The sequence below is a fragment of the Typha latifolia genome, chromosome 3, assembly GCF_019914945.1.
Source record: "Typha latifolia isolate L0001 chromosome 3, TyphaL0001v2, whole genome shotgun sequence".
Classification (NCBI taxonomy): Eukaryota; Viridiplantae; Streptophyta; class Magnoliopsida; order Poales; family Typhaceae; genus Typha; species Typha latifolia.
This window is the reverse complement of record NC_133088.1, coordinates 1-24,448: the sequence shown is the minus strand read 5'-3', so window position 1 is coordinate 24,448 and position 24,448 is coordinate 1. Positions and strand designations below refer to the sequence as shown.

The window sequence follows — 24,448 nt, the reverse complement described above, 5'->3', positions numbered from 1 at the left end:
ATCTTACCAGGAATTGTCCACTCCATGGACGTCACCGGATATGTAAAATTGAGACAGTTGACAAGTCGTTAATTGTCTTTCTGATTGATAAGAGTATGTAGTAAATTTTCTTGTCCCCTTAAATTAGACTATAATTAAGTATTACAACTTAAAATTAGATATATCAGAAGATTCGGTGTGCAATCTTTGCGACGCTTAATATTGTACAAGATGCATGAGAGGCCTCCTGATCATGATTATTATTATTATTATTATATAAGTATCTTTTTAGAGCTAGTGCAGAGCACCGACCCTCATTAATCCGAGGTAAGCGGCAAGGCGATAGAGGAGGAGCATTAGGAATAGGGCGACAGCCGCCAGGGCCTTGTGATCAAAGCCGATAGCGTTGATGATGGGGTAATTCTGGATGCTGCAACGAACGTCCGGTGTGCACTGGTAAGTGTCTGCGAGGGAGAACTGTGTAGCAATCTGGAGCTTGAAGGCATAGAAGCTCAATGTGATATATTTGATCCAGCTAATGAAGGCTGGAACATGTTGGACGTAATAGCCCCCGGCCAGCATGAAGCAGAGCAGAATGACCGACGCCAGCGTGGTGGCTTTCTTGGTGTCCATGAACAGAGCTCCGAGTGCCAGGCCGAATCCCTGGGAGACCAGTACGGTCAGTAGCGTGACGAAGAGGAACATGAAGTAGTTTGCGGCCACAGGGTTGAGGCCACCCATCCAGTATGTGATGGTTATGGATATGGTGGGCAGCAGGAGCTCCATTGGCAGATCGCCTGCTGTCCGAGCCATGAAGTAGGACGACAACCTGTACATCCTTGATGCCCTCTCCTTGGTCAACATCATGCGCTCTTGCGGGAACGTGAATATGGCATTGAAAACAGGGAAGAATATCCAGAATCCCAACATAAAGAAAAGAAGCCCCACCTACACACACATATATATATAGATAGCATATCATCGGAACAAATTAAAAAGCATTAACCCATCCATCATTATCAAAACCCAATTGAATATCGGAAGAAGAACAAGACGAAGATAATGTAAATATTAATTATATAACCTGGTCTTGAACATGCCCTCCAGATCGAAACCATAGCAATCCCCCAAGAAGAGATGTTGCGGTCACTTGTCCAATCTTGAGCCCTGAGAAGGATTCGTGCTTCCTTTCCTTCAAACCTCTCTCAAGTAACACCCGGAATTGTTCCCACCAGCTTGTACACCACTCGTTTCGCAACTTATCTGGTTCAGATTCTTTGTACTGCTTGGTTACTTCTCGGAGTTCCTCTACCACTTTATCATGTAGATGTACTTTGTAGGCAGAGATAAGAGCTTCTCTAGTATCTAGCTGATCGTCATGCGTCTCATCTGGGCTTACGCCTGAGGTCAAAGAAATCAAGAGCTAGTAATGTATACCATTACCATACCGCCTCCTCACATGTGTGTCCTCTATATGACTGATCTATACACCGAACTAACTAGCTAGGCAAAAGAGACGCATAGCAATTAGCAAGAACAATCTGAAGCTGCATGTCGTTTTCTACACCAAAAGAGAAGGAGCAAAAAAATTGCTATACCATGCTTTCCAAAACGTTTTGAGAAATAAGGATTGCACGAATAGTAAGATACTTTATCTAGAAGGGTTAAATGGCTCATACATATGCTTATTCTCATGCAAGGGCTATATAGCTACAGCTAGACGGATTCTGCTCCTAACTTAGGCGTTGTTATTCTCCTTGTACGCTACCGCTAGCCGCTAGGGGCCAAAAGAAAATGGTACAAGGAAATAGGATCTGCTTAATTATTAGCATAATAAAGAGCATCAAACAAAAAAAGAAGAAAAAAAGTGTATATATTAATGGAGATGATTTGCGATTGCATCTCTTCTGGAGATACGCGTACCATTAGCGAGATCGAGAAGAAAGTCAGCAGGGTTCACCGGTACGGATGGAGCATAACCGATAGTAGAGAAGTAGTCCGTAGCATCGGAGGCCCTGCCGTAGTAGATGGGATGGCCATCGGCGAGGAGCAAGACCTTGTGGAACATGTAGAAGATGCGGCTGGAGGGCTGGTGGATGGTCATGATCACAGTCCTACCGGCATTGGTCAGGTTCAACAGGGTGGACACGATTCTTGCGGCGATTGTGGAGTCGAGGCCAGAGGTGGGCTCGTCGAGGAACAAGATGCTCGGGTTGATGAGCATCTCCTGGCCGATGCTGACTCGCTTACGCTCTCCGCCCGACACCCCGCGAATCATGGGCCCTCCGATGATGCTGTTGCGGCAAGCAGTGAGGCCGAGCTCAGACATCACGGCCTCCGCCTGGGCCACCTTCTCTTGTCTGGACAGACTGCCCGGGAGGCGGAGGAGTGCAGTGTAGACGAGGGTGTCGGACACGGTGAGATGGGGGTAGAGCACGTCGTCCTGAGTTACGAAGCCCATGTTTCGGTTGAGGGCGTTGGAGAAGGGCCGATCGTTGTAGGTGATCAAGCCTGTCAGCTGGCGCCCGGGGCGTGCGAGGCGGCCACCTAGCGCAGTCAAAAGAGTCGTCTTTCCACTCCCGGAGGGACCCAACAGGGCCATCATCTCCCCGGGGAGCACCGCACCTGATACCCCCTCCAGGATCGTCCGCTCTGCCGACTTCGTTTTCCTTATCGCATAATCTTTTCCACCCTTCTTATCGGGCGCCGCGTTGATCCTGATCTTGTACACCACCTCCTCGAACTGCATCCATACATGCATCAAAATTAGTCCACCATCTCACAGTGCCTGTCCGGTCGTCGCTTTCTGTATTATATGCATCATCTTAATAATCTAGTTTCAGTAGTCTACGTACTACAAGAAGAAGAAGAAGAAGAAGAAGAAGAAGAAGAAGAAGAAGAAGAAGAAGAAGAAGAAGAAGAAGAAGAAGAAGAAGGAGAAGAAGAAGAAAGGAGGAGGAAAGCACAGATTGGTATATGAGATCGACATTGATTTGTACATGTATCATTTAAAAGTATAACATCCATTTCCATTTTATACCTTGAGGGTCACGAGACGTTGGGGCTTGACAAAGACGGAACGACCACCTTCTCCCCCCTCAGCTGCCACCTGTGATCTTGCATCCATCTCCGCCTCCATCATTTCCGTTATTTCTTTGGGCTCTTTCCTCTTCGTCTTGGACTTGAGATTTGATGTTAATTGCTTAACATTGGCCCTAGAAGAAATACTGCTCTGAAAAAAGATATATTGTCGATAAATTTATATGCCTAATTAAGAAAAGCCTCTCTCTCTCTCTCTCTCTCTCTCTCTCTGAATAGGGTTTGAGGGTCGGTTTAGGCTGGCTGGAAAGGAGAAGCTTACACCGATCCACACTCCTGGTTCTTTATATAGGGAACTAACAAACTTATCGTGGCTAGGCTACGCTTTCAACACTTTATAACGCACTCATCTCTTGAATTTGTGTAAAATAATTAAGAATTGCCTCGAAATCCCAATAATTTGGACCTCCTCGCGGCCCACTGAATTGACTTCCATCCAACTCGGCCGGCCTCCGACTCCTCTGGGATCGCATTATTTGTTTCCGTCCAACTACACTTGTGTCTAATGTCTATCACGAGAACGCAATCATCTTATAGCTAGCTACTAATTAATTTTTCTCCACAGTATATGTCATGAAATATTGGTAGAGAGAGAGAGAGAGAGAGAGAGAGAGAGAGAGAGAGAGGATAAGAGATATAGTACGTAGTCAGCATATCGGCCTCGGATTCACTCATTTAATGCACATTTCCCTTTTCCCATTGAGATAGAATACTGCTGCTTCATGACATATTCTTTTCCGTCTTCTTTATGCTACGCTTAGATATGCTAGATTCTCATTGCCCTTTCATTTGCTAAAGATGAGCAAAATCTTTTGGACACCGTAGATGGCACTACCAAAGGAAAAAGTCGCTTGATTAATGTTCGGGCGACGTCATTAACCCCTTCTGTGAGCTGCTGAGTGTTGTTATGGGACCTCTTTTTAACGGACTCAAAGCATTTCCATTTTGTGTAAAGACGTGCTTTTTCACAAGCTTCAAATCATTTCAGCGTGATTTCTCTTTCTTCCTCTTAACCAATTTCAAGATGCTGCCACATCCAGAAAAGAGAAGTTGATGAACTGTTGGTAAATGAAGCATTTTCCTTCATTTTTCTCTACACCATTCAACTACTCTATCAGCAAGGGGAATATTCTCTCGTTCTCTCATTTTCTCATTTTGCATTACTCTTTCATTTGAAATAGATGGATGTCATTAGTGGAAATGTGCATATAAAGAGATTTATAATTTATTCTAAGGGTGCTTAAGTGACCCTCCATTTTATATAAAAGGAGTGTGCTACAAATAAACTAAATATGAAAATAAATACTTTCATGATAGTTGAAATTATTTTTGTTCTATTTAATTTTCATTTTCAGTTGGGAGGTTTAGTCCTCAAAATCCTTCGCGGGTGGAACTTTTAGAGATCTTAGAGTCTTGATTTGTTGTGTATATTGTATCCTGAAGATAGTATTTCCACGGGTCCATTAGTTTGCACCTATAATGAAATAATCATTATACTAAAAAAAAGCTTTGAGCATATTGGCTAATCAACTACTAGTAATTAGTTTTCTATATTTATTTTATTTCCTACCTCTTTTCAATTTCATGCTAAGTTTCTCAACATCTTCTTTAATGATTTGTTGAATATTATTAGAAACAAAGGTTGGGTATGTGACAAATTAGAGTTGTTAGATATTTTCTCCATGATGATCAAGGAAGTCATGAGTTTGACTCTAATCCTTAACTATATTGTGGATAAATTTATTTGATGGTTTGACTTAACGGCTCGAAAATATAGTTGATGACTCGGTAGTACGGTTGACTTGGATGAGCATTTCGGCAATGCGACGACTTAAAGTAGATCTTAGTAGCGTTTGATTCGAAGCAATTGTCCGGCGACGTATATGGCTTGAAGCCTAACTAGACAGCTTACTATATTTGTTTAAAGTTTAGTGTATCTAGGGAATATTGACTATTTATATAGTCCATATCTAGCCTTCGAGCTTATGAATAATTAAAAAAAATTTAAAAAAAGTTTGGATATGTGCAGTTATATATTCTTGATTATAACAGCAGTTAATTAGCATATATATAGACGGACGCACATTTACTCCCACGCATGAAGGCAATTTTGGTTAGTGGATTATAAAACCGCGTACGTGTTAGGTGTTACGTTATACATGATAAGTCGTAGTCTCGTCTCATACGTTTTCCGAGTATAGAAAATTCAACAACTAAATTTAGTAGTCTTGCTTCATGTACTTTTAAAGGTGCAACTAGCTAGCCGACGTTGTATTAAAATGCATTTACTAACAAATTAACCAATCGGCGAAGATCGAGCGGGAATGAAGGTGTGAAGAACTTGTGAAAACTTTTGTTAATTTCAGATTTTCTAGAGGTAGTAAGAATCCCATGACAACCAGAAGAGAAAACCAAAAAGAAAAAGAAAGAAAGAAAGAATCTTGGGCCCTTCATTTTATTGTACGTAGTACATTAATTACAGTTATTGATAGAAAAGAATATTACAGTTATTACAAAAAGAATGGGTTAAACTTCATAAACTTGCTTCAGCTAGCTAAGCAAGTCAATTATTTGGAGAAAGATCCTTTCAGTGATCTCTCTCTCTCTCTCTATGTATATATCATCAGTCGCCAGCTACCTGGCATGCGTCAGTAGTTTCTTGTGACCTCCTTCATGCTTTTCTCTACGATTCTAGAGACTTTGGAAACCAGGTCCGAGAAGTTCCTGAGGAAGGAGGGGATTAAATTGATTAATCAGCTAGCCATGCAACACCACATAAGATCAGAAAGAAAGGGAAATGATAGAAGCTTAATATGTAGCCGCATTAATCTAATTTAGAGGATGAAGAAGAAGAGAGGTAATGAATGAATTAAAAATATACCCGTTCTGGGAGTCGAATGTGAGGCCGACTGTATACTTGGCCTCTCGAAGCGCCCTCTTGAATCTCTCCATCTCTTCAGGGGACGCGAGGGGATAGTGGTTGGCATGGGAATGGACGAGGTCTTCTAGCAGTAGGAGCTCGGAGGGCTTAACATCGCAGAAGATGGGAATGAGCTTCTTGCGGGCCTCTACCAACATGGACAGCTCCTGGAGGCAAAAGTCAGAATCGCAGTACCTGGGCGAGAAAATGGCAATCCCCACTTTGCAGTCGTGGATGGCGCCGCTGATGCTCTGGCACATGTTATCCCCTGGCTCCATCGTCCGGTTGTCCAAGAAGGGCCGGAGGCCCATCTGGACCAGCCGGTCGTACAGTAGCCCCGCCACCGTCCGCTTCGTGTCCACTCCCCTATGGTTTATGAACACATCATACTTCCGGCTCGGGGCCATTACCCTTCTTTCCGAGGGGGAGCAGGCGATGACCGGCCGGGAGATGACGCGCTTGGGAATAACACGGCGCAGCGACGATGCCATTGATCGATCGATGACTTACAGGTAATTAATAGATATCAATATACTCTTTTCTTTTGAATCGTCTAAATATATATATCTATATCCTCTTCTTCTCTTGATCTCTTCTTCTGTGTATATGATAGCTATGAAATGACAGGCTTTCGTGTCTCAATCAATGAGCGCAATAAGAGGCTCTTGTTTTCGATTGCTGCTGCTGAACTTGAGGCATACTTATATATCCAGGGGCACTAAACGTGGCCCGTGGGCCCGTGGGGGCTGGACATGCTTTTCAAAAGACAAAGTTCGTGGTCTCATTTTGATTTTGATTTTGATTTCAACGTAGATGGAAATAACATATGACTCCCATATTATAAAGGAGCTAGGGATGTTTGAGGGGTTCAAAGGAGCACGCGCGCATACGAAACCTTGTGTTTCTATCTCCGATTCTCTTCGTTACGTACCTTGGCCTCAAAGGGTCTGAATGTTGATTTGTATGAGAGAATGTAGAGACGTAAACTTCTGAGATCTAGGTGTACTACTTCAGTCTTCAGACCCCTTCAAAGACGGCGCTTTTTCTGCCTCCCTCTCTCTCCATATTTTTTATTCTTCCTGTTATAACTCCATGGAGCGAACGTTTACTAGTCTCACACCCAAGCAATTAACCAGTATAGTTGCTTTACGACGCAAATTCTTGGCATGCACCGCTTGTTCTATTTTAAATTCTGGAACAATTAAAATGGATACATCGGTTGTTAACTAAAAAACTAATTACTAATTTTCCCAAAAGGAAATACATCTTCTCCTCTCATTAATAGACATCACTGTAATCTAAAACAGAGAATCAAGACTGAGACCGAGACACAATGTATAATTTGAAATGAATAACAATCAAAGAAATTCCTGGGAACAAATAGCCTTAAATTCTACTGCAAGTTAATAGTCCAAGACACAACCCTAATAAAGCACAGATACATGAAGATCAGAGATTACCCACTTGGAATAACAAATTAAAAGAAATCCTACAACACCCTAAGTTAGTAGCATGGCAAGGCAATTAAACACTGCTAGGGACCTCTTAAAAGCATGACATCCAGATCCAAACAACATTAGAAAATCGTTAAAAATAAAGATAGTCCATAAGCACATTCTGCTAATGAACAAGTTCTAGATTCACACGCTACCTCGAGGAGCCTCGCTCACCTGGCATGGTAGTAGGCTAGGGGCGAAAACGGGTCCGATAAAAAATTCTTATCTATTTCGGATACAAGTAGATTTTTTAAAGAAAACCCGGATATGGATTCGGATACGGGTTGGATATAATTTTCGAATTCGGATACGGATATCAGATATCTATTTACTAACATATTTTTTTGAATGATTTATAGTTTTTAGTTTACTTATTTAAATAGTGAATATTGATATTGTTACTAATGATGAATTATATATAATTTATAGAGATTAATTTTTCTAAATTAATATGTATTTGACATACAAATTTTTTAAACTCTTAATATTTTTATGTTAATTATCTCTAACTAAAAGAACATAATTTGATTAAAAATTCAATCAGCATCTGTTTAAGATCCGATCCTCTATCCAAAAATTCGTATCCAGATTAAAAATCTTTGACTACATTTAAAAAGAATACTCATTAGATTTTCAATGACAAAGATATTAAATATATGTATATTTTTTTCATCTAAAATTTAAATGCCTATCTAATACTTTATAATTTTATCTCTAATAAAGATCTACAAATTTAATCTATGTTTAATTAAATATAATAAAAAAATAATATTTGTACTTTAAACAAAACCACATAGTAAGTGCTTGAGTTATTAATTTATAGGGGTTTTATAGAATTACGCCAAATCACAGAGGTAAAGTGCACTTCACCGTTACATTTACTATAAATTAGGAACACAGCTCATCCAGATTTTAATCTTTTTCTACGCATATATAAACTCAATTAGAATTTTACCTTTGATTTAACTAAAATATTTTATATGTCATATCAAAAGTTTTCCCCTCTTATACTATATATCTATTTCAACTTTATATCTAATTATTATACCACTATATTTTATTTACTTTAGATTAAAGGCATATGTCAAGTACATGTGCATATCTGTAAGTATGCATTGCATTCCTTCAAGTATCATTTGTCAATTTTCACTCTTTATACAATACATAAGGATATTTATGTCAATTCATTAAAAGACAAACTCAATTTCTACTTATTTTAGCTCAATTTTAAATCACAGCAAAATTAATTATTATATTTACAATTAAACACCATAATTTTTTTTATTTTAGATTAGAGGTACAATTAGAAAAAAGAAGAGAATAACTAAACTAGGCTCCAACCAAATGTGGCTTTAAACAGTACTACTTGACTATTTTAATAGCTCTTATCTAAGACTTAAATTGTTAGAGAATAATATTTTTTATTTTTTTATTTTAATACTCTAGCTCATTTTTAGATTTTAAATATTTTGATGAGTTTAAGAAATGATATTGACTTAAATAGGTGAGATATTTTATATTTTGAAAAATAAATGTGTCTTACAAGATTCGAACCTAATTTTTTTTTAATACCATATAAACTCATCAACTACTATAAGAATTTGCTCGGATACTATGTAACTTACCAAACTCCTCCAAAAACTTAAAACTTTTAAAGTTGACGTGAATTTACACCTACTAATTTATTTGTTAGGACTTTTGCAAAAGATAATAGTAACATGAAAATCACACAGAGATGTTATTTAAGGAAGCTCATTTATGAGCGAGCTCAAGCGAAGATATATTTGAATCAAGCTTCAGTACCCTAGTAATCAACTTATTTAATACATAGCCTCATATAAACATGATATATAAAAGAAATAATAAAAAGATAACTATAGGCTATTAGGTTTAAATAAATGACTTAAAATTTATGAACACGAGCCTTTTTTACTATATGAGCACTATTACTTAGTAGAATATGAAATTTTATAAAATTCTTTTCCAATAGGAGTAAATATTCCTTATTTCTCCAAACAAACTACATTTAATCAAGTACTTTTCCACCTTAAAAGAATTTACATTACAAATTGTAAAATTTTATTTGTCAAATTGATATAGCATATTAACAGATGAGTATTGATTGCTATGCTTACAAATATTTTACAAACGCTTTTGATTTGGCATTGTCTTGACTATTGATAATAATGGTTATAAGAGGAAAAGAAAAAACTATTGAAAGTTAATAAAAAAATGTTAGGTCATTTTGTTTGTAGAATATTACTCATAAAACATATCTTTTATGCACTAGGCCAAGCTTTTAGGTATACTTGAAAATTGACAAAGCGAGGACTTGTATGGTGTTTCCAAAGTTCTGGAATGTTGGAAAAATAGAAGGATGAGTATAGGGTGACCATTTATTAGTATATTTTATCTAGCTAAGCGCGGATGTAGTTAGTTCGGCTTCGGAAGAATGTGAATGCGCGTAATTAGGTCTTGAATGTTCAGAAGAAAAAGAAAACCAAAATCTCTCTCTCTCTCTCTCTCTCTCTCTCTCTCTCTCTCTCTCTCTCTCTCTCTCTCTCTCTCTCTCTCTCTCTAATTTTCAGCAGGTATGTAGTAAGAAATAGTCCTCAGGGATTATTATTTCTTTCCAGGTTCTTTACAACATTTTGACTTTTTCCTAAATACCCCGCCTGCTGTTCAAATAGTTGTCAAGATTTTTGTGTATTACGTAATTAAGCTTTCGAATATAATAGAAAAGAAAATTTTAACCACCCAGTCATATTGTGGTAGGTTCAACTTAACTAAGGCAACTTTTAGAAATAATAGAAAATAAAAATATTGAAATCATACACAACACACACACACACACACACACACAAAAAGAGAAAACAAAAAGAAAATAAAAAAGACCACCCTAATATTTTGGAGATAGATATATTAAATCTTCACACACACAAACACACATATATATACATATTGAAATATGAGAATTGGAGTGTCTAAATCAGTGCGATTGACAAGAAAGTTTTACCAAGAAGAAAAAAATAATAATGATGTTGCTGAAATCTTTCTACTTTGATGGACTTGACAAGAAAAATTACTGGATTTCTATGATATTTACGATAAATTACTTTGGAGAACATGTTTATTGGACCTTAAGCTTCATTTTGGCTATTGGAATCTTTCTTGATCCGTTCCGGGTCGTGCGCAATGCATAACGACTGGAAGAGAAATTAGATCGACCTTATTGGTGGCTATTCCTTTCTGTTTTCGCACTCCATCTACTGGCGTTGAAACAGCTAGGATCCACACTGGCATGTAAGACCATAGCAAGAGAAGGAGAATAAATCGAATCATTTGTTTGTAGTTAAGCTGACGACAAGTAAAAGAGTCTTTTACATCTCACAAACCAATCACACGATGGATTCGAAACTAAAAGAGAGAGCATCCGTTATGGTAACGACCAGCGTGGAGCTTTAGCTGGCAATGGAGCTATAGCAGCAGCAGTAGTGGGGGTCGTGTCGGCAGCTTAAAGTAGAAAAGAAGATTTAGATTGAAGAAGATCGATCCACTACAGGCGAAGAGAGTGGCGAGGGAGGAGGAATCCAGAGAAGAGGGTAGATTGACTTGTGGGATATATATATATATATATATGTTTATTTGTGAAAAGTAATTAAAGACAATCAGATAGATACAAAAATAAAATCCTTCTCTGATCTGCTTGCTGGCGGAGTGGTGGGGGGGCGGGAAGGGAGGTGAGTTGTGACAGCCAAACTAACCGCTGGCTTTGCAAGGTCATGTGCACCATCTCCATTGGTCATCTCATCTTTCCTTAACCAATCATTTCGTACCTTCTTTTTTTTTTCTTTTAAATTTTTTTACTCTTGGGTTCATCTGCGGCAACAACGAAGGTCATCTTCGATCCTCTTCTCTCTTCCAGGTTCTACTTGGCACCTCAACTGATGGAAGATCCCGCTTCCCCTCTCGAGTACGCTCTGTTCCATCTCACCCCTACCCGAACCAGGTAAAGCTAGATGCTGCGGCGCCTTGCTCTGCTCGTCTGCTTAAATTTCTCTCACTGAATTGGTTTGTCCAAACTAGTGCATTAATGATAAAATAAAATGAAAGGTGTGATCTGGTGGTCTTCTCGGTCGGCGGCGGAGGCGAGAAGATCGCATCCGGTTTGCTGGAACCCTTCCTCTCCCATCTGGGGTACGCGAGAGATGAGATCCCTAAAGGTGGCTACTCCCTCACCCTTCGCCCTAACTCCCCCTCCCCGCCCTCTTGGTTTACCAAATCCACCCTTGAAAGGTACGTACTTTCGAACGCACATTTCTATAACCAATATCAAATATACCCTCCCTCGTCCTACATTGCTTCTTTAGGTTTGTGCGATTCGTTAGCACTCCTGAAATCCTCGAGAGGGTCGCAACCATAGAACGCGAGCTCGAACAGATCGACCGCTCAATTCAGTCGGCAGATTATGGCACCACAACCCCAGAGGTTAGTCTACTTCCTCCTCGCCCCTCCCCCCCTCCTCCTTCCCCCTGCTTCTGAGATCAAACTTCTTATCTACCAATTCCTTCGTCTTGCTTTCCTCAATCCCCTTCACCTTTGCAGGCACTTAACCAATCTGGGAAAAGTCAAACAGATCAAGGTACTTCTGATATATACATGTTCTCACTATGATTTTGGTTTGACCTCTTTCAAACGTACGCATCATTCTTCTTTGTTCGTCTTCATTTCTTCCCGTACTCCACTTTGGTTGGCAACAGTGAATTCTCAAAATATTTTGCCAATTAAAATTAAATCAAGACAACCTCAAGCTGCTAGGCTCAATAATGTATAGAATTCCTTTCTGTTTGTCTAAATCATATACTTAACCAAATTCTATATCCAAATACTTCCCTGATCAAACCATGTCCTTAACTAATTTTAGTGAGTTATTATAGAGCCCCTAACCAACACTAATGCATCAATCCCACTTGACTATACCCGAATCCAGAACATACTCCTTCAATATAACTGATTTTTATGTCAACCACGTAATATCTGCTCCGCACCTAATTTAAGACCATAATTCCACTACCACTATTACTAAAATTAATTGGAAGGGCTTGCCTTTTTGCGCAAAGATCCCAAAAGGGAAAAAAAAACAAGAAAGCCAATTAACCTGGATTTTGTCTCAATCTTTAAAATTCTATTGTTGATACTTGACAACAACTTTTAGAAACCAAGATAGTTCAGCAGAAAGAGAGATACAAGTACACTCTGATGCATACGTTATAAACTCAATTAAGCCAACCATTAGTCAGTCAATGATTCTTTTGTCGTTTTTTCATATACTATGAAATCTCACAAACATACCTACATGCAGATAGCAAGATCAAGAAATCTACCGTTCCTTTTAAGGTATCCTGTGTTTTTCTGAAGATTTTCTGAAGATATGTTTATCATTGTAAGGACAAAGTCTCCTAACATTGTTCCTTATGATTTCATGATAATTAATTGTACATCAGCTGCAAGCTAAAAGGAATGATCATGACATTAAACAAGGAGAGAACTCCAAGTAAGACACTATGCCTCGTCTTGAGTAATTTTGCATATATTCCTCTACATGCATCATTAATTGCATGGTTGTCCCGTGGCATTAGACTCTGCCTTCAACGAGTTTTAGAAACTCGGAAAGTTGTGCTTCAGAAAGAACAAGGGATGGCATACGCTAGAGCCTCCGTTGCTGGCTTTCAGCTGGATCATATTGAGGATCTAGTGTTATTTGCAGATGCTTTTGGAGCCACTCGTTTAAGGTACATAGAGGTCCATTCTTTTTATGTGTTTGATGAATCTATCTTTTTCTTCCTTTCTTTCCTTTTTTGCTCTTCTGTACAATTTCTATTTACTTAAGTATCTAGAATGAAAGAGAAAAAAAGTATGCAACAAGGTTGCATGGTGTCCTTCTACTTATCACTGGATACAATCTCATCCTGCTTTCTTGTGGTATAGCATGTCCAGGCTCTGGTTCTGGTAAATTGAAATTGGTCAATTAAACAGAATAACATGAGAATATTAAAACTCAAGAGTACATATCTGGTTTAAAATAAATTCACGAGTGAGTCTCACCCATAATCTACAAGCTAACACAGCGTATCTTTGTATAAAGAACATAGTATGTGGCTTACTTCAAAAATAAACAGCAGATAAGTAAAGTTGAAAGTGAGAAGCCATCGCCAGTCATGCCTCACTTTGCTATGGGTCAAGTACAAGCAGAACTCAAGGTTGGACAAAAATATAACATTTTCTCTTTCCCTTCCATTCCCTCTCTCACCCTTGAAACTTGATAGGGAACTCCAATATCTTTATGCTGGTTTGCATGGTAAAGAAAATGGATGGATAACTCAGCTTCTTTAGGCCGTACCCTTCTCATATTCTTTTATCTAAAAGAGGAAATGTAGTTCTCATGCGATACCCTTTTTAGATAGGAAGCCTCCTAAAGATGCGAGGCTTCCAACAATCTCTCCAACTCATTAGATGTTCTTTTCCTTCTCTAAGTAATATCTTATCTAATTAGTAAAGTTATGGCAAAAGTTGTTAAGCCCTTGCAGACGAGGTCTAGTGGAAGTGAAATAAGAATTCCTTTCATAGTATACAAGAATAAAACCACTGTTCGTTTAAGCTTTTAGAATAATTGGTAAATTAGCACTCTATTTGCCGTCTTTCCACTCCTCCAGTACTCTCTCTCATACTCCCTTTGCTACATACTCTTCATAATATACTTCTACCACAGAGGTCATTCTTATTTTTCTTTCCAAATTAAATTGCAAATGAAATTTTGACAGGATATGACAAATATTGCAAAATCTCATGAGCTATGCCCAGCCACAACTTTCTATCTGTATTATGATATTATCATGGCAAATCAAGCACAAAAATAAAATAAATTCGTGGAAGAAATTTTTTTGATTCTCTCTTTAGAATCCTCAAATTGAGCAAGCTATCTTTCCCTCTCCTTTTCTTTTTCAGGAAGTAATCATATATTGCAAGAGAACTTGGACTGGGTGAACATGTTCTTTTAAGCTCCATTTGCTTTGAGAATAAGGCTCAATCTAGAATAGCTATTCTTATTTCTTACTCCTAAAATGTGATCTTTATTCTAGGAGTAATTATTTCTATAGTCACTTGTAATCCAAAATAGTCATGTAATAATTATTTTTGATTTGACATAATGTGAAGTTAAAATATAACACCACTTAGTACTGTAGCTTTAGACAATACTCTATTAGTACCCATACAAGTTTAATTGCTGCCTAGTTATTGCAGGCCTACTCAAATTTTTATTCTGAAATTTATTTTGGTTGATGGAAAAAAGTGTTTCTTGCACTACTATATTTGCACTTGTTCTATCCTATGTATATGCTTCTCTGCTTTCAGGTTTTCTGACTCTTGATTTTTGTCCTGTGCAGAGAGGCATGCCTCAACTTCAAAGATTTGTGCAAAAAAAAGGAAAAAGACAAGTCGTGGATTGATGAATTAGCAGCAATGGAAGCTTATTCTCAACCAGAAGGGTCATACTTTGGGACTTCAGGAATCATGCTTACAAGTGAATCTTTCTACAAGCAAAGCAACAAGCCAGAGGCTCATGAGGCCACTGATCAATTTAGGAAAAATGATACCGCTAATGGGAGCATAGCTTTGACTAAAACATCAGAATCCTCGAAATTCAATCAAGGTACTGTATCCACGAACATTTTCCTTCCCCTTCTCCCCAGGTGCCAAAAGCTTGTTGGCTATTTAGTGTTGTCCAATATTTCAAATACTTTGTTTCAATTTTCCAGCTTTTACAAAAACAATGTTCCTGATTTGCAGCCAAATTTCAAGATAACTAATTGCTTTATTTAGCAAAGATCCTTCTCCTAGCTGTTCTTGTCTGATCAAAGTATTTGACTTTCAGATGATAACCTTCAAGAAACAAAGCAGAAGAGCTTGCAGGCTGTTGATGCTGATGTCGATGGAAAACCTTCAATTAGGCCAAACCATCCACCTGCACATGTATATAACAGTCAAGCTTCAGATGCTCAGGGCAGGTCTTCGAACCAAGGGTATGCTTTTCCTGGTATGCAGTTACTACTCTCTCCATATTATCAAGGACACCCTGGTAACATGCAATGGCCTCAACACATAGGATTGCAAGACCATAGAATCTCACAAAATGCAGACCATCGAGGGAGGAGCAAGAAGCTTCCCAGGGCAAGTAGAACCAAAAGCAATAGTTCAAGATTGAAGGGTGTCTACTCTGACCAAAGCTCTTCTGATTTGAGCAGTGAACCAGAGGAAAAACAGGATATTGCTTTTTCATCTCATGACGAGACTATAAAGAGTGAAGATATTAAGAATAGAAGGCCCAAAAAGAAGAGCTCAAATAAAGTTGTCATTCGTAACATTAATTACATCTCCTCCAAAAGGAAAGATGGAAGGAAGGATGAGTCCTCAGACGAATCATTGACTCGAAATTTTCTAGACAAGGTTGAAAATGTTGTTGACACGATACATAAACACCAGAAGTCTGGCAGATACCAATACAAGGAAAATAGTTCAAGGAAGGAAGATCATGGGGAGAGCGGCTCAGATTCTTCAGATATTAAGAAAGATAATGAAAGTTGGCAAGATTTTCAGAATATTCTAATGAAACAAGAGAGTTCTGCTTGTAATGATACGGAGGAATGCAAGAATGAAGGCGCAGTTCCAGGTTGTATGCAGAACCAGGTAGAAGTTGAAGATGATTATGGCATTGCCCTAAACCAGGAGATGACCCAACAATCAGTTGAGAAGTGTACACTTGATGCAGAATATGATAGTACAAAGAACCAGCTGGTTGAAATTGAGACGTTGGTGATTACTGAGAGGGATGCTAATACTGAATATGCTATGAAAAATTTTGAGTGCGAGGAGAGCTACAACAGATTCGTGAAGAGAACTGAAGGTGGTAGTGAAGAATTGTTGTACATGAAGAATCCGCAACAAGAAGATGTTATACAATATTCTTCATCTGATCATACAGAGGAGGTTTCTGCACTAAGAAGTCAAAGAGGTGGAGACTGTTTCATCGTCGACCGGTTCTATAAGTCAACAGAAGTACAAGGATCTGTGCAATGTTCCATGTACGAAAGTGAGCAGACAGTGACTTTACCCATTGCCAATCAAAATAACATGGTTAAAAATGAGAAGAAACTTCTGATTGATGACTCCTTTGTGGTTCCTACAAGATCAACAAGATATGACCACAATATTTCTGAATGGGAGATGGATATAAGCATGGTTTCTGGGATTCCTTTGGCTGCTGCCACAGGTCAAACTCAGAAAGGTGATCCTTTGAAAGAAAATATTGGAACACACCATTATTGTGAGCCTGATGATCTCCAAATGGTGCTAGAACGGGACTTTAGGGTCGAAACTGCATGCTGGACTCATGAGATAGATTACAGTGCAGAGGTTACATCTAAAAGAGTGAATATCTCTGGTGCTGAAACAAATCTAACTAATGATGTGCCAACTAACTGCAAAGAAGGAAAGAAGCATGTTGGTACTGAAGAAAAATCCTTAAATAGAGATTCAAAAAAGAAACCCTTAGTTGGCTACCTTGGTAAAAGCAAATCAGAGGTGATGTCAAAGAATAGAAAACTACCAACAATGAACAAAGAAACACTTCAAAAGAGTAAGAGGGAAAAGGTACTTAGTACTTACATAGTCACATGGACTTCACACATTCACATTAACGTGGAACAACTGTTTTAATCTATAGAAGGTGCTAAAAGATATAGGAGACCAGACTATTTTTAAAAGATTCATCTGAGAGAGCTCATCACAAACTGATATTTTATTTCCTACTCTCTCTTACTTCAGTTTGCTACATATACTGAACTGTGCATTTAAAAATGAGCTTGATAAATGTAATTCCTTTTTCTGGTATTTCCCTTAATGACACTATATGCTGCATTTTGGTATTATGTATATCAAATCCAGGTATTTCCATGCTTCTAATATTGTTTTATTACTTCATGCATTGCAAAAGAATTATACTTTAGTTCCACATAATACTAAGTATCCCTTCATAGTTCTATTATAATGAGTCTACGTACAATTTGTTATGATTTTATTTTGTCTGAAATTTTCATAATGTATTTCTATGTTGTCTTTCATCGGCGGGAAAGGAAGGGTTGACAAGCGGGTACTTGGGGCTTTAATTTAGTCACCAATCTCAAGTTTTGCTTTTATGCATTATACTAGCGTGGGACTCATTGTTATCAAATATCCCATGCGATATGAGCACTTAAGCAGTTTGTTAATTCATTATGATCTATCCTATCCTTTCTCATCTTCTTTATCTTTATCTAGAGAAAAACCCATGTCTAGAGAACTCTACTAGCTAGATCTTATATATCATGCATCCAAACTGCAAGCAGGAAGATAGACAACTTTATTACACCACAACTAGCATTATAGATTTCAAAAATTCAAATCATGTCCAGCACTTGCCTAACATTCCTCAGAAATGAGTTCTGCACCTGATTTCAAGTTAATTGTCAAGTGCAGCCTTCTTTCGTTAGCACTTTAGACTGTGCATGAAAACAACACTATAAAGGAATAACCCATGCTCTCTCAGTAGACTCCCCCGCGAATGTCTTTACAAGTAGCTTATTTTTTTTCTCCTTGGAGTAAACATATATTATTTATCTCTCAATGTCAAGAGCATTACTGCATATCCCTTGCATGTAAAGCATTCATTTGAGCTATATTTGTGTAACTTGAAATATTAAAGTTTCCATCCAATTACAGGAAGAAGAAAATAGGAGGAGAATTGAGGAATCATTGGCGGAACGCCAAAAAAGAATTGCTCAAAAAAGTGGAAGCAAACATATTCCTACAACACAATCTACAGAGAGGCTCTATGAACGTAAGGCTGCAGCTGATTCTTTAAGTCATGATAGAAAAACATCTCGCTTTACAGTACAACTAATAGAAAGGTCAAAGCTACACAAATCATATGTCACAGAAGCAATGAAGGGTCATCATATCAACAAACAGAAGAAACAAAATGGAGCCACACTATTATCAAATATAAAACAAGAACTAGACCCTCTGCAATAATGTGTATACTGCAATTCCTGATTACCTGGCGTGAAAAGAAAGTAAAGAACTCCTCGCTTCAGAGCAGACCTTTGAGGTAATAGGAAAAGCTCTACAGGTTACATACATGTTCAGAAGTCTAGTTCTATAGTGAATTAAAAGTCTACATCTAATCTTAAGCAAAGAATCACTGGTAGGCATGACATTCTTTTCAAACGTTTCATAGAAAATAAAGGTTTAAAATTGTTGGTTGCTACATATGTTTTTATTCTTTGGACCATTATCTGAGAACATGTCAAAGATGTATTTGGCTTTATTGTTCTCACTAGTTTTCTGTACACTGCCACATTTATCACAAGGCAAAAGTCTAGTTATTCTGTTCTCCACAGGTTGATTCTTTGATCTCTATTATCCAAGAACTCTGAAAAATATAGGCTTCCCTTATGAGTCACATATTCAATTTCTTTCAATATCTATTAGGTCATTCATTTTTCCTGACCCTGTTGTTGTTGATGACCTTTTTGACTGCTGTTTAAAGCTCCTCATAATTTCTTGCAGATATCTGAGAGTTTGATTACTTTTGCTGCTTCGTTAATTCTCTCGCTTCATCATATCTTTGGATGTCATCCTGTTTAACAACGAGCAACTCTGCATTGATAGTATTATTACTGACAATGTGTAAAAAGAATTAGCAAATTGTTGTGCTCTTTTTAGCCGGTTCTTGCTGTGACCATTTATTGCTGTCGCCTATGAAGAGACTCCTATTTTCTGTATGCTGTAAATGATGAACATAGCAGCAGATGAGATTTTTATGAAAATGCCCTAGCATTTTTGCACCTAAACTCGTATAGTATAGTACACTATAGATAAGAAAATTAAAAGACGACTTAAGGAAACTTGTTTTGGCAGGTATACGTCTGTGCTTATAAAATGCATTTAGGAAAATGAAGGATTAACCGGTGCAACCAAATAACTAACTTATTTTGCGTGTATTCATAAGATCTCTTATTTGTATGAATATATGCATGCATATAAGTTGAGAGCTTTTCTAGATGCTCTATTAATAGATATAATATCTAATTTAAAAAATTATTATTGAGTTTGGTGCATAGAATCTAAAAATTAATATTTTAAAAAATTGATTAGACTCGGATATAGATTTTTGACATCTACTTGGATCAAATATCTAGCTATCTCAATTTGACCCATCTTATTTTTTTTCTTTAATATCAATTCCAATCCAATCCTAACCCATCTCCCTCCTCTCATTTCAGTACCATCTCATCTCTCTCATTTCCTCTGATTTTCATCCTCAATCCTAACTTAGCCGATTAACTTTCCTCCCCTCTCTTTTATTCTTCTCAAATTTAACATTTGTTTAACTAAATATATTATTATAAAATATAACAAATAAAATATGTGTTTAACAAATACAACATTATGAAATATAATCAACCAAACAAGTAAATTTTTTTTCCTAGATACAACATTTTTTCTAAATACAAGAAATCAAATTACCCATTGAATTTTGTGTATATACACCTTAACCCTTGTTCTTTTCCATTATATCCTTCAAACCTAACTAACCGTAATCACTAATGTCAAAATTTATACCCTTGTATGCAGCGATATGTAATTATTTCCGATGATATCATGCCAAAATTGAATTAGTTGGGTGAAAATTGTCTGTTTTAATGAATAACAGAAATATGACATGAAACAGAAGTTGAGTAAATACTGTAGTTACTGCATAATCTTGCAGATATGCTAGAAATTGAACTTCAAATAAATCTGACTTATTTTTAACATTTAGAAACACAGGCGAGAGATTCATAATTTTCATTTTTTCTGTAAATAAAGAAGTTGACATAATTATCTCCTCAGAATACTTCCTCTTTTTTCAGTTAAAGATTGGGAAGGTTCCACCTGGGGCTGTATTATATCCTTTGATTTATAGATGAATTGTAGAATCACGCCAACATTTGTATTTGTCTACTAGTTCAATTAGCATCACATTTCTTTACTATGAGCCTAGGAGCAGAGGGATCTTCTAATATAAAACCGTAAATTATCATTATTAATAAGTCATTTTTTTTGAGCAAAACCTACACGACTCGGTTATTGTAGAACAGAAATAAACATACAAGCCGGTCCTATCCAGATATAGAACCCAGAACAAAACACAAATGCATCCATTACGTCCGGTACATGCCACACAACTACCACAAGATAATCATGTTGGATTTGCTCAAATCCAGATCTCCAAATCTGAGTGCTCTAGCAAAAGCTGTCCATTGCACAAAGCAGTCATATTTACCAGCAAGCCCTCCTTTAGTGCCAAGGTCCTTGCAACTTTGACTGCTTCAGCAATGCTGATCTAAAAGTTCATAAAGCAAAACCAAATCAGAAACTAGCTTTCACATAATCAATAGATTGTTTTTCCTTTAAATCACATAGTAAAAGATATATGTAAAATTAAGAAGAAAGTGGAAGCAGGCATGGAAGTACATAAACTGGAACATGACCCTTTATTGTTGCAGTTAGCATAGCCCTATCTGAAAATGTATGTTTAATAAAAAGTAAACATTCTATTGCACATCTTGTAAGTATCACGCCTACTTTTTTTTATTTACTAGCTTCATTCCTTTAAAATTTAAACAACTCACATATTAAATAAGTCATGCAAATGAGACAAGCTGACGATACTTATTAGAGACTGGAGCCGATACCAGACAAATTTGAAGTTATGACGTTTCTTCTCCATAATTTGGTTCCAACTACTATTTTATATCCAGTGTGAACTGAACCTTTTCTGAGTTCCATGCATTTAATTTTCTTCTTAAGTCCTAGAAGAATTAGAGAAAGGAAAAGCTTCGACTTGCTTGCCGTCAGATAACACATTTCAGCCAGTGAAGAGTTAGAAGAATGAGATTATGTCAGAGGCTCACAATTCTAGGTTTAGGGGTTAGGGTTTAGGGTTTAGGGTTTAGGGTTTAGGGTTTATGGCTTAGGGTTTAGGGTTTAGGGTTTAGGGTTTATGGCTTATGGTTTTAGGGTTCAGGGTTCAGGGTTCAGGGTTCAGGGTTCAGGGTTCAGGGTTCAGGGTTTAGGGTTTAGGGTTCAGGGTTCAGGGTTCAGGGTTCAGGGTTCAGGGTTCAGGGTTCAGGGTTCAGGGTTCAGGGTTTAGGGTTTAGGGTTTAGGGTTTAGGGTTTAGGGTTTAGGGTTTAGGGTTTAGGGTTTAGGGTTTTAGGGTTTAGGGTTTAGGGTTTAGGGTTTAGGGTTTAGGGTTTAGGGTTTAGGGTTTAGGGTTTAGGGTTTAGGGTTTAGGGTTTAGGGTTTAGGGTTTTAGGGTTTAGGGTTTAGGGTTTAGGGTTTAGGGTTTAGGGTTTAGGGTTTAGGGTTTAGGGTTTAGGGTTTAGGGTTTAGGGTTTAGGGTTTAGGGTTTAGGGTTTAGGGTTTAGGGTTTAGGGTTTAGGGTTTAGGGGGTTTAGGGTTTAGGGTTTAGGGTTTAGGGTTTAGGGTTTAGGGTTTAGGGTTTAGGGTTTAGGGTTTAGGGTTTAGGGTTTAGGGTTTAGGGTTTAGGGTTTAGGGTTTAGGGTTTAGGGTTTAGGGTTTAGGGTTTAGGGTTTAGGGTTTAGGGTTTAGGGTTTAGGGTTTAGGGTTTAGGGTTTAGGGTTTAGGGTTTAGGGTTTAGGGTTTAGGGTTTAGGGTTTAGGGTTTAGGGTTTAGGGTTTAGGGTTTAGGGTTTAGGGTTTAGGGTTTAGGGTTTAGGGTTTAGGGTTTAGGGTTTAGGGTTTAGGGTTTAGGGTTTAGGGTTTAGGGTTTAGGGTTTAGGGTTTAGGGTTTAGGGTTTAGGGTTTAGGGTTTAGGGTTTAGGGTTTAGGGTTTAGGGTTTAGGGTTTAGGGTTTAGGGTTTAGGGTTTAGGGTTTAGGGTTTAGGGTTTAGGGTTTAGGGTTTAGGGTTTAGGGTTTAGGGTTTAGGGTTTAGGGTTTAGGGTTTAGGGTTTAGGGTTTAGGGTTTAGGGTTTAGGGTTTAGGGTTTAGGGTTTAGGGTTTAGGGTTTAGGGTTTAGGGTTTAGGGTTTAGGGTTTAGGGTTTTAGGGTTTAGGGTTTAGGGTTTAGGGTTTAGGGTTTAGGGTTTAGGGTTTAGGGTTTAGGGTTTAGGGTTTAGGGTTTAGGGTTTAGGGTTTAGGGTTTAGGGTTTAGGGTTTAGGGTTTAGGGTTTAGGGTTTAGGGTTTAGGGTTTAGGGTTTAGGGTTTAGGGTTTAGGGTTTAGGGTTTAGGGTTTAGGGTTTAGGGTTTAGGGTTTAGGGTTTAGGGTTTAGGGTTTAGGGTTTTAGGGTTTAGGGTTTAGGGTTTAGGGTTTTTTAGGGTTTAGGGTTTAGGGTTTAGGGTTTAGGGTTTAGGGTTTAGGGTTTAGGGTTTAGGGTTTAGGGTTTAGGGTTTAGGGTTTAGGGTTTAGGGTTTAGGGTTTAGGGTTTAGGGTTTAGGGTTTAGGGTTTAGGGTTTAGGGTTTAGGGTTTAGGGTTTAGGGTTTAGGGTTTAGGGTTTAGGGTTTAGGGTTTAGGGTTTAGGGTTTAGGGTTTAGGGTTTAGGGTTTAGGGTTTAGGGTTTAGGGTTTAGGGTTTAGGGTTTAGGGTTTAGGGTTTAGGGTTTAGGGTTTAGGGTTTAGGGTTTAGGGTTTAGGGTTTAGGGTTTAGGGTTTAGGGTTTAGGGTTTAGGGTTTAGGGTTTAGGGTTTAGGGTTTAGGGTTTAGGGTTTAGGGTTTAGGGTTTAGGGTTTAGGGTTTAGGGTTTAGGGTTTAGGGTTTAGGGTTTAGGGTTTAGGGTTTAGGGTTTAGGGTTTAGGGTTTAGGGTTTAGGGTTTAGGGTTTAGGGTTTAGGGTTTAGGGTTTAGGGTTTTTTAGGGTTTAGGGTTTAGGGTTTAGGGTTTAGGGTTTAGGGTTTAGGGTTTAGGGTTTAGGGTTTAGGGTTTAGGGTTTAGGGTTTAGGGTTTAGGGTTTAGGGTTTAGGGTTTAGGGTTTAGGGTTTAGGGTTTAGGGTTTAGGGTTTAGGGTTTAGGGTTTAGGGTTTAGGGTTTAGGGTTTAGGGTTTAGGGTTTAGGGTTTAGGGTTTAGGGTTTAGGGTTTAGGGTTTAGGGTTTAGGGTTTAGGGTTTAGGGTTTAGGGTTTAGGGTTTAGGGTTTAGGGTTTAGGGTTTAGGGTTTAGGGTTTAGGGTTTAGGGTTTAGGGTTTAGGGTTTAGGGTTTAGGGTTTAGGGTTTAGGGTTTAGGGTTTAGGGTTTAGGGTTTAGGGTTTAGGGTTTAGGGTTTAGGGTTTAGGGTTTAGGGTTTAGGGTTTAGGGTTTAGGGTTTAGGGTTTAGGGTTTAGGGTTTAGGGTTTAGGGTTTAGGGTTTAGGGTTTAGGGTTTAGGGTTTAGGGTTTAGGGTTTAGGGTTTAGGGTTTAGGGTTTAGGGTTTAGGGTTTAGGGTTTAGGGTTTAGGGTTTAGGGTTTAGGGTTTAGGGTTTAGGGTTTAGGGTTTAGGGTTTAGGGTTTTTAGGGTTTAGGGTTTAGGGTTTAGGGTTTAGGGTTTAGGGTTTAGGGTTTAGGGTTTAGGGTTTAGGGTTTAGGGTTTAGGGTTTAGGGTTTAGGGTTTAGGGTTTAGGGTTTAGGGTTTAGGGTTTAGGGTTTAGGGTTTAGGGTTTAGGGTTTAGGGTTTAGGGTTTAGGGTTTAGGGTTTAGGGTTTAGGGTTTAGGGTTTAGGGTTTAGGGTTTAGGGTTTAGGGTTTAGGGTTTAGGGTTTAGGGTTTAGGGTTTAGGGTTTAGGGTTTAGGGTTTAGGGTTTAGGGTTTAGGGTTTAGGGTTTTTA

At 38.1% G+C, this 24,448-nt stretch overlaps 3 protein-coding genes across 4 annotated transcripts; 1 reads left to right on the top strand and 2 right to left on the bottom strand.

Moving 5' to 3' along the window:
- Positions 1–201: 201 nt before the first annotated feature.
- On the bottom strand, positions 202–3,121 carry LOC140783434 (ABC transporter G family member 9). Its single transcript, XM_073130327.1, has 4 exons — positions 3,020–3,121; positions 1,903–2,722; positions 1,064–1,380; positions 202–927 (listed from the first exon to the last, which is right to left on the bottom strand). The coding sequence occupies exons 1-4, from the start codon at positions 3,119–3,121 to the stop codon at positions 274–276; spliced, it is 1,893 nt and encodes a 630-aa protein (XP_072986428.1). The 3' UTR covers positions 202–273.
- Positions 3,122–5,726: 2,605 nt separating this feature from the next.
- On the bottom strand, positions 5,727–6,489 carry LOC140783433 (probable 2' cyclic ADP-D-ribose synthase BdTIR). Its single transcript, XM_073130326.1, has 2 exons — positions 5,960–6,489; positions 5,727–5,802 (listed from the first exon to the last, which is right to left on the bottom strand). The coding sequence occupies exons 1-2, from the start codon at positions 6,487–6,489 to the stop codon at positions 5,727–5,729; spliced, it is 606 nt and encodes a 201-aa protein (XP_072986427.1).
- Positions 6,490–11,210: 4,721 nt separating this feature from the next.
- LOC140784263 (COP1-interacting protein 7-like) lies at positions 11,211–19,442 on the top strand. 2 transcript variants are annotated; one of them, XM_073131555.1, is made up of 11 exons: positions 11,211–11,273; positions 11,420–11,503; positions 11,608–11,790; positions 11,865–11,982; positions 12,100–12,136; positions 12,857–12,891; positions 12,999–13,048; positions 13,134–13,286; positions 14,940–15,205; positions 15,428–17,202; positions 18,310–18,986. In XM_073131555.1, exons 2-11 carry the CDS (start codon positions 11,442–11,444, stop codon positions 18,619–18,621), a joined length of 2,991 nt encoding a protein of 996 aa, XP_072987656.1. In that variant the 5' UTR covers positions 11,211–11,273; positions 11,420–11,441; the 3' UTR covers positions 18,622–18,986. The 2 variants fall into 2 exon arrangements, 1 of the variants encoding a protein (XP_072987656.1); XR_012108237.1 differs by lacking the exon at positions 11,211–11,273 and adding an exon at positions 19,159–19,442 and having other exon boundaries at positions 11,283–11,503; positions 18,310–18,697.
- The last annotated feature ends 5,006 nt before the right edge of the window (positions 19,443–24,448 follow it).

Coding starts and splice junctions, on each gene's coding strand:
- LOC140783434 (XM_073130327.1), bottom strand. CDS start 3,121: ATGATGGAGGCGGAGATGGATGCAAGATCACAGGTGGCAGCTGAGGGG. Junction 2,723..3,019: donor AACGTCTCGTGACCCTCAAG/GTATAAAATGGA, acceptor GTATGGATGCAG/TTCGAGGAGGTGGTGTACAA. Junction 1,381..1,902: donor TCTTCTCGATCTCGCTAATG/GTACGCGTATCT, acceptor CTTTGACCTCAG/GCGTAAGCCCAGATGAGACG.
- LOC140783433 (XM_073130326.1), bottom strand. CDS start 6,489: ATGGCATCGTCGCTGCGCCGTGTTATTCCCAAGCGCGTCATCTCCCGG. Junction 5,803..5,959: donor ACATTCGACTCCCAGAACGG/GTATATTTTTAA, acceptor CTCCTTCCTCAG/GAACTTCTCGGACCTGGTTT.
- LOC140784263 (XM_073131555.1), top strand. CDS start 11,442: ATGGAAGATCCCGCTTCCCCTCTCGAGTACGCTCTGTTCCATCTCACC. Junction 11,504..11,607: donor CTCACCCCTACCCGAACCAG/GTAAAGCTAGAT, acceptor ATAAAATGAAAG/GTGTGATCTGGTGGTCTTCT. Junction 15,206..15,427: donor ATCCTCGAAATTCAATCAAG/GTACTGTATCCA, acceptor TTTGACTTTCAG/ATGATAACCTTCAAGAAACA.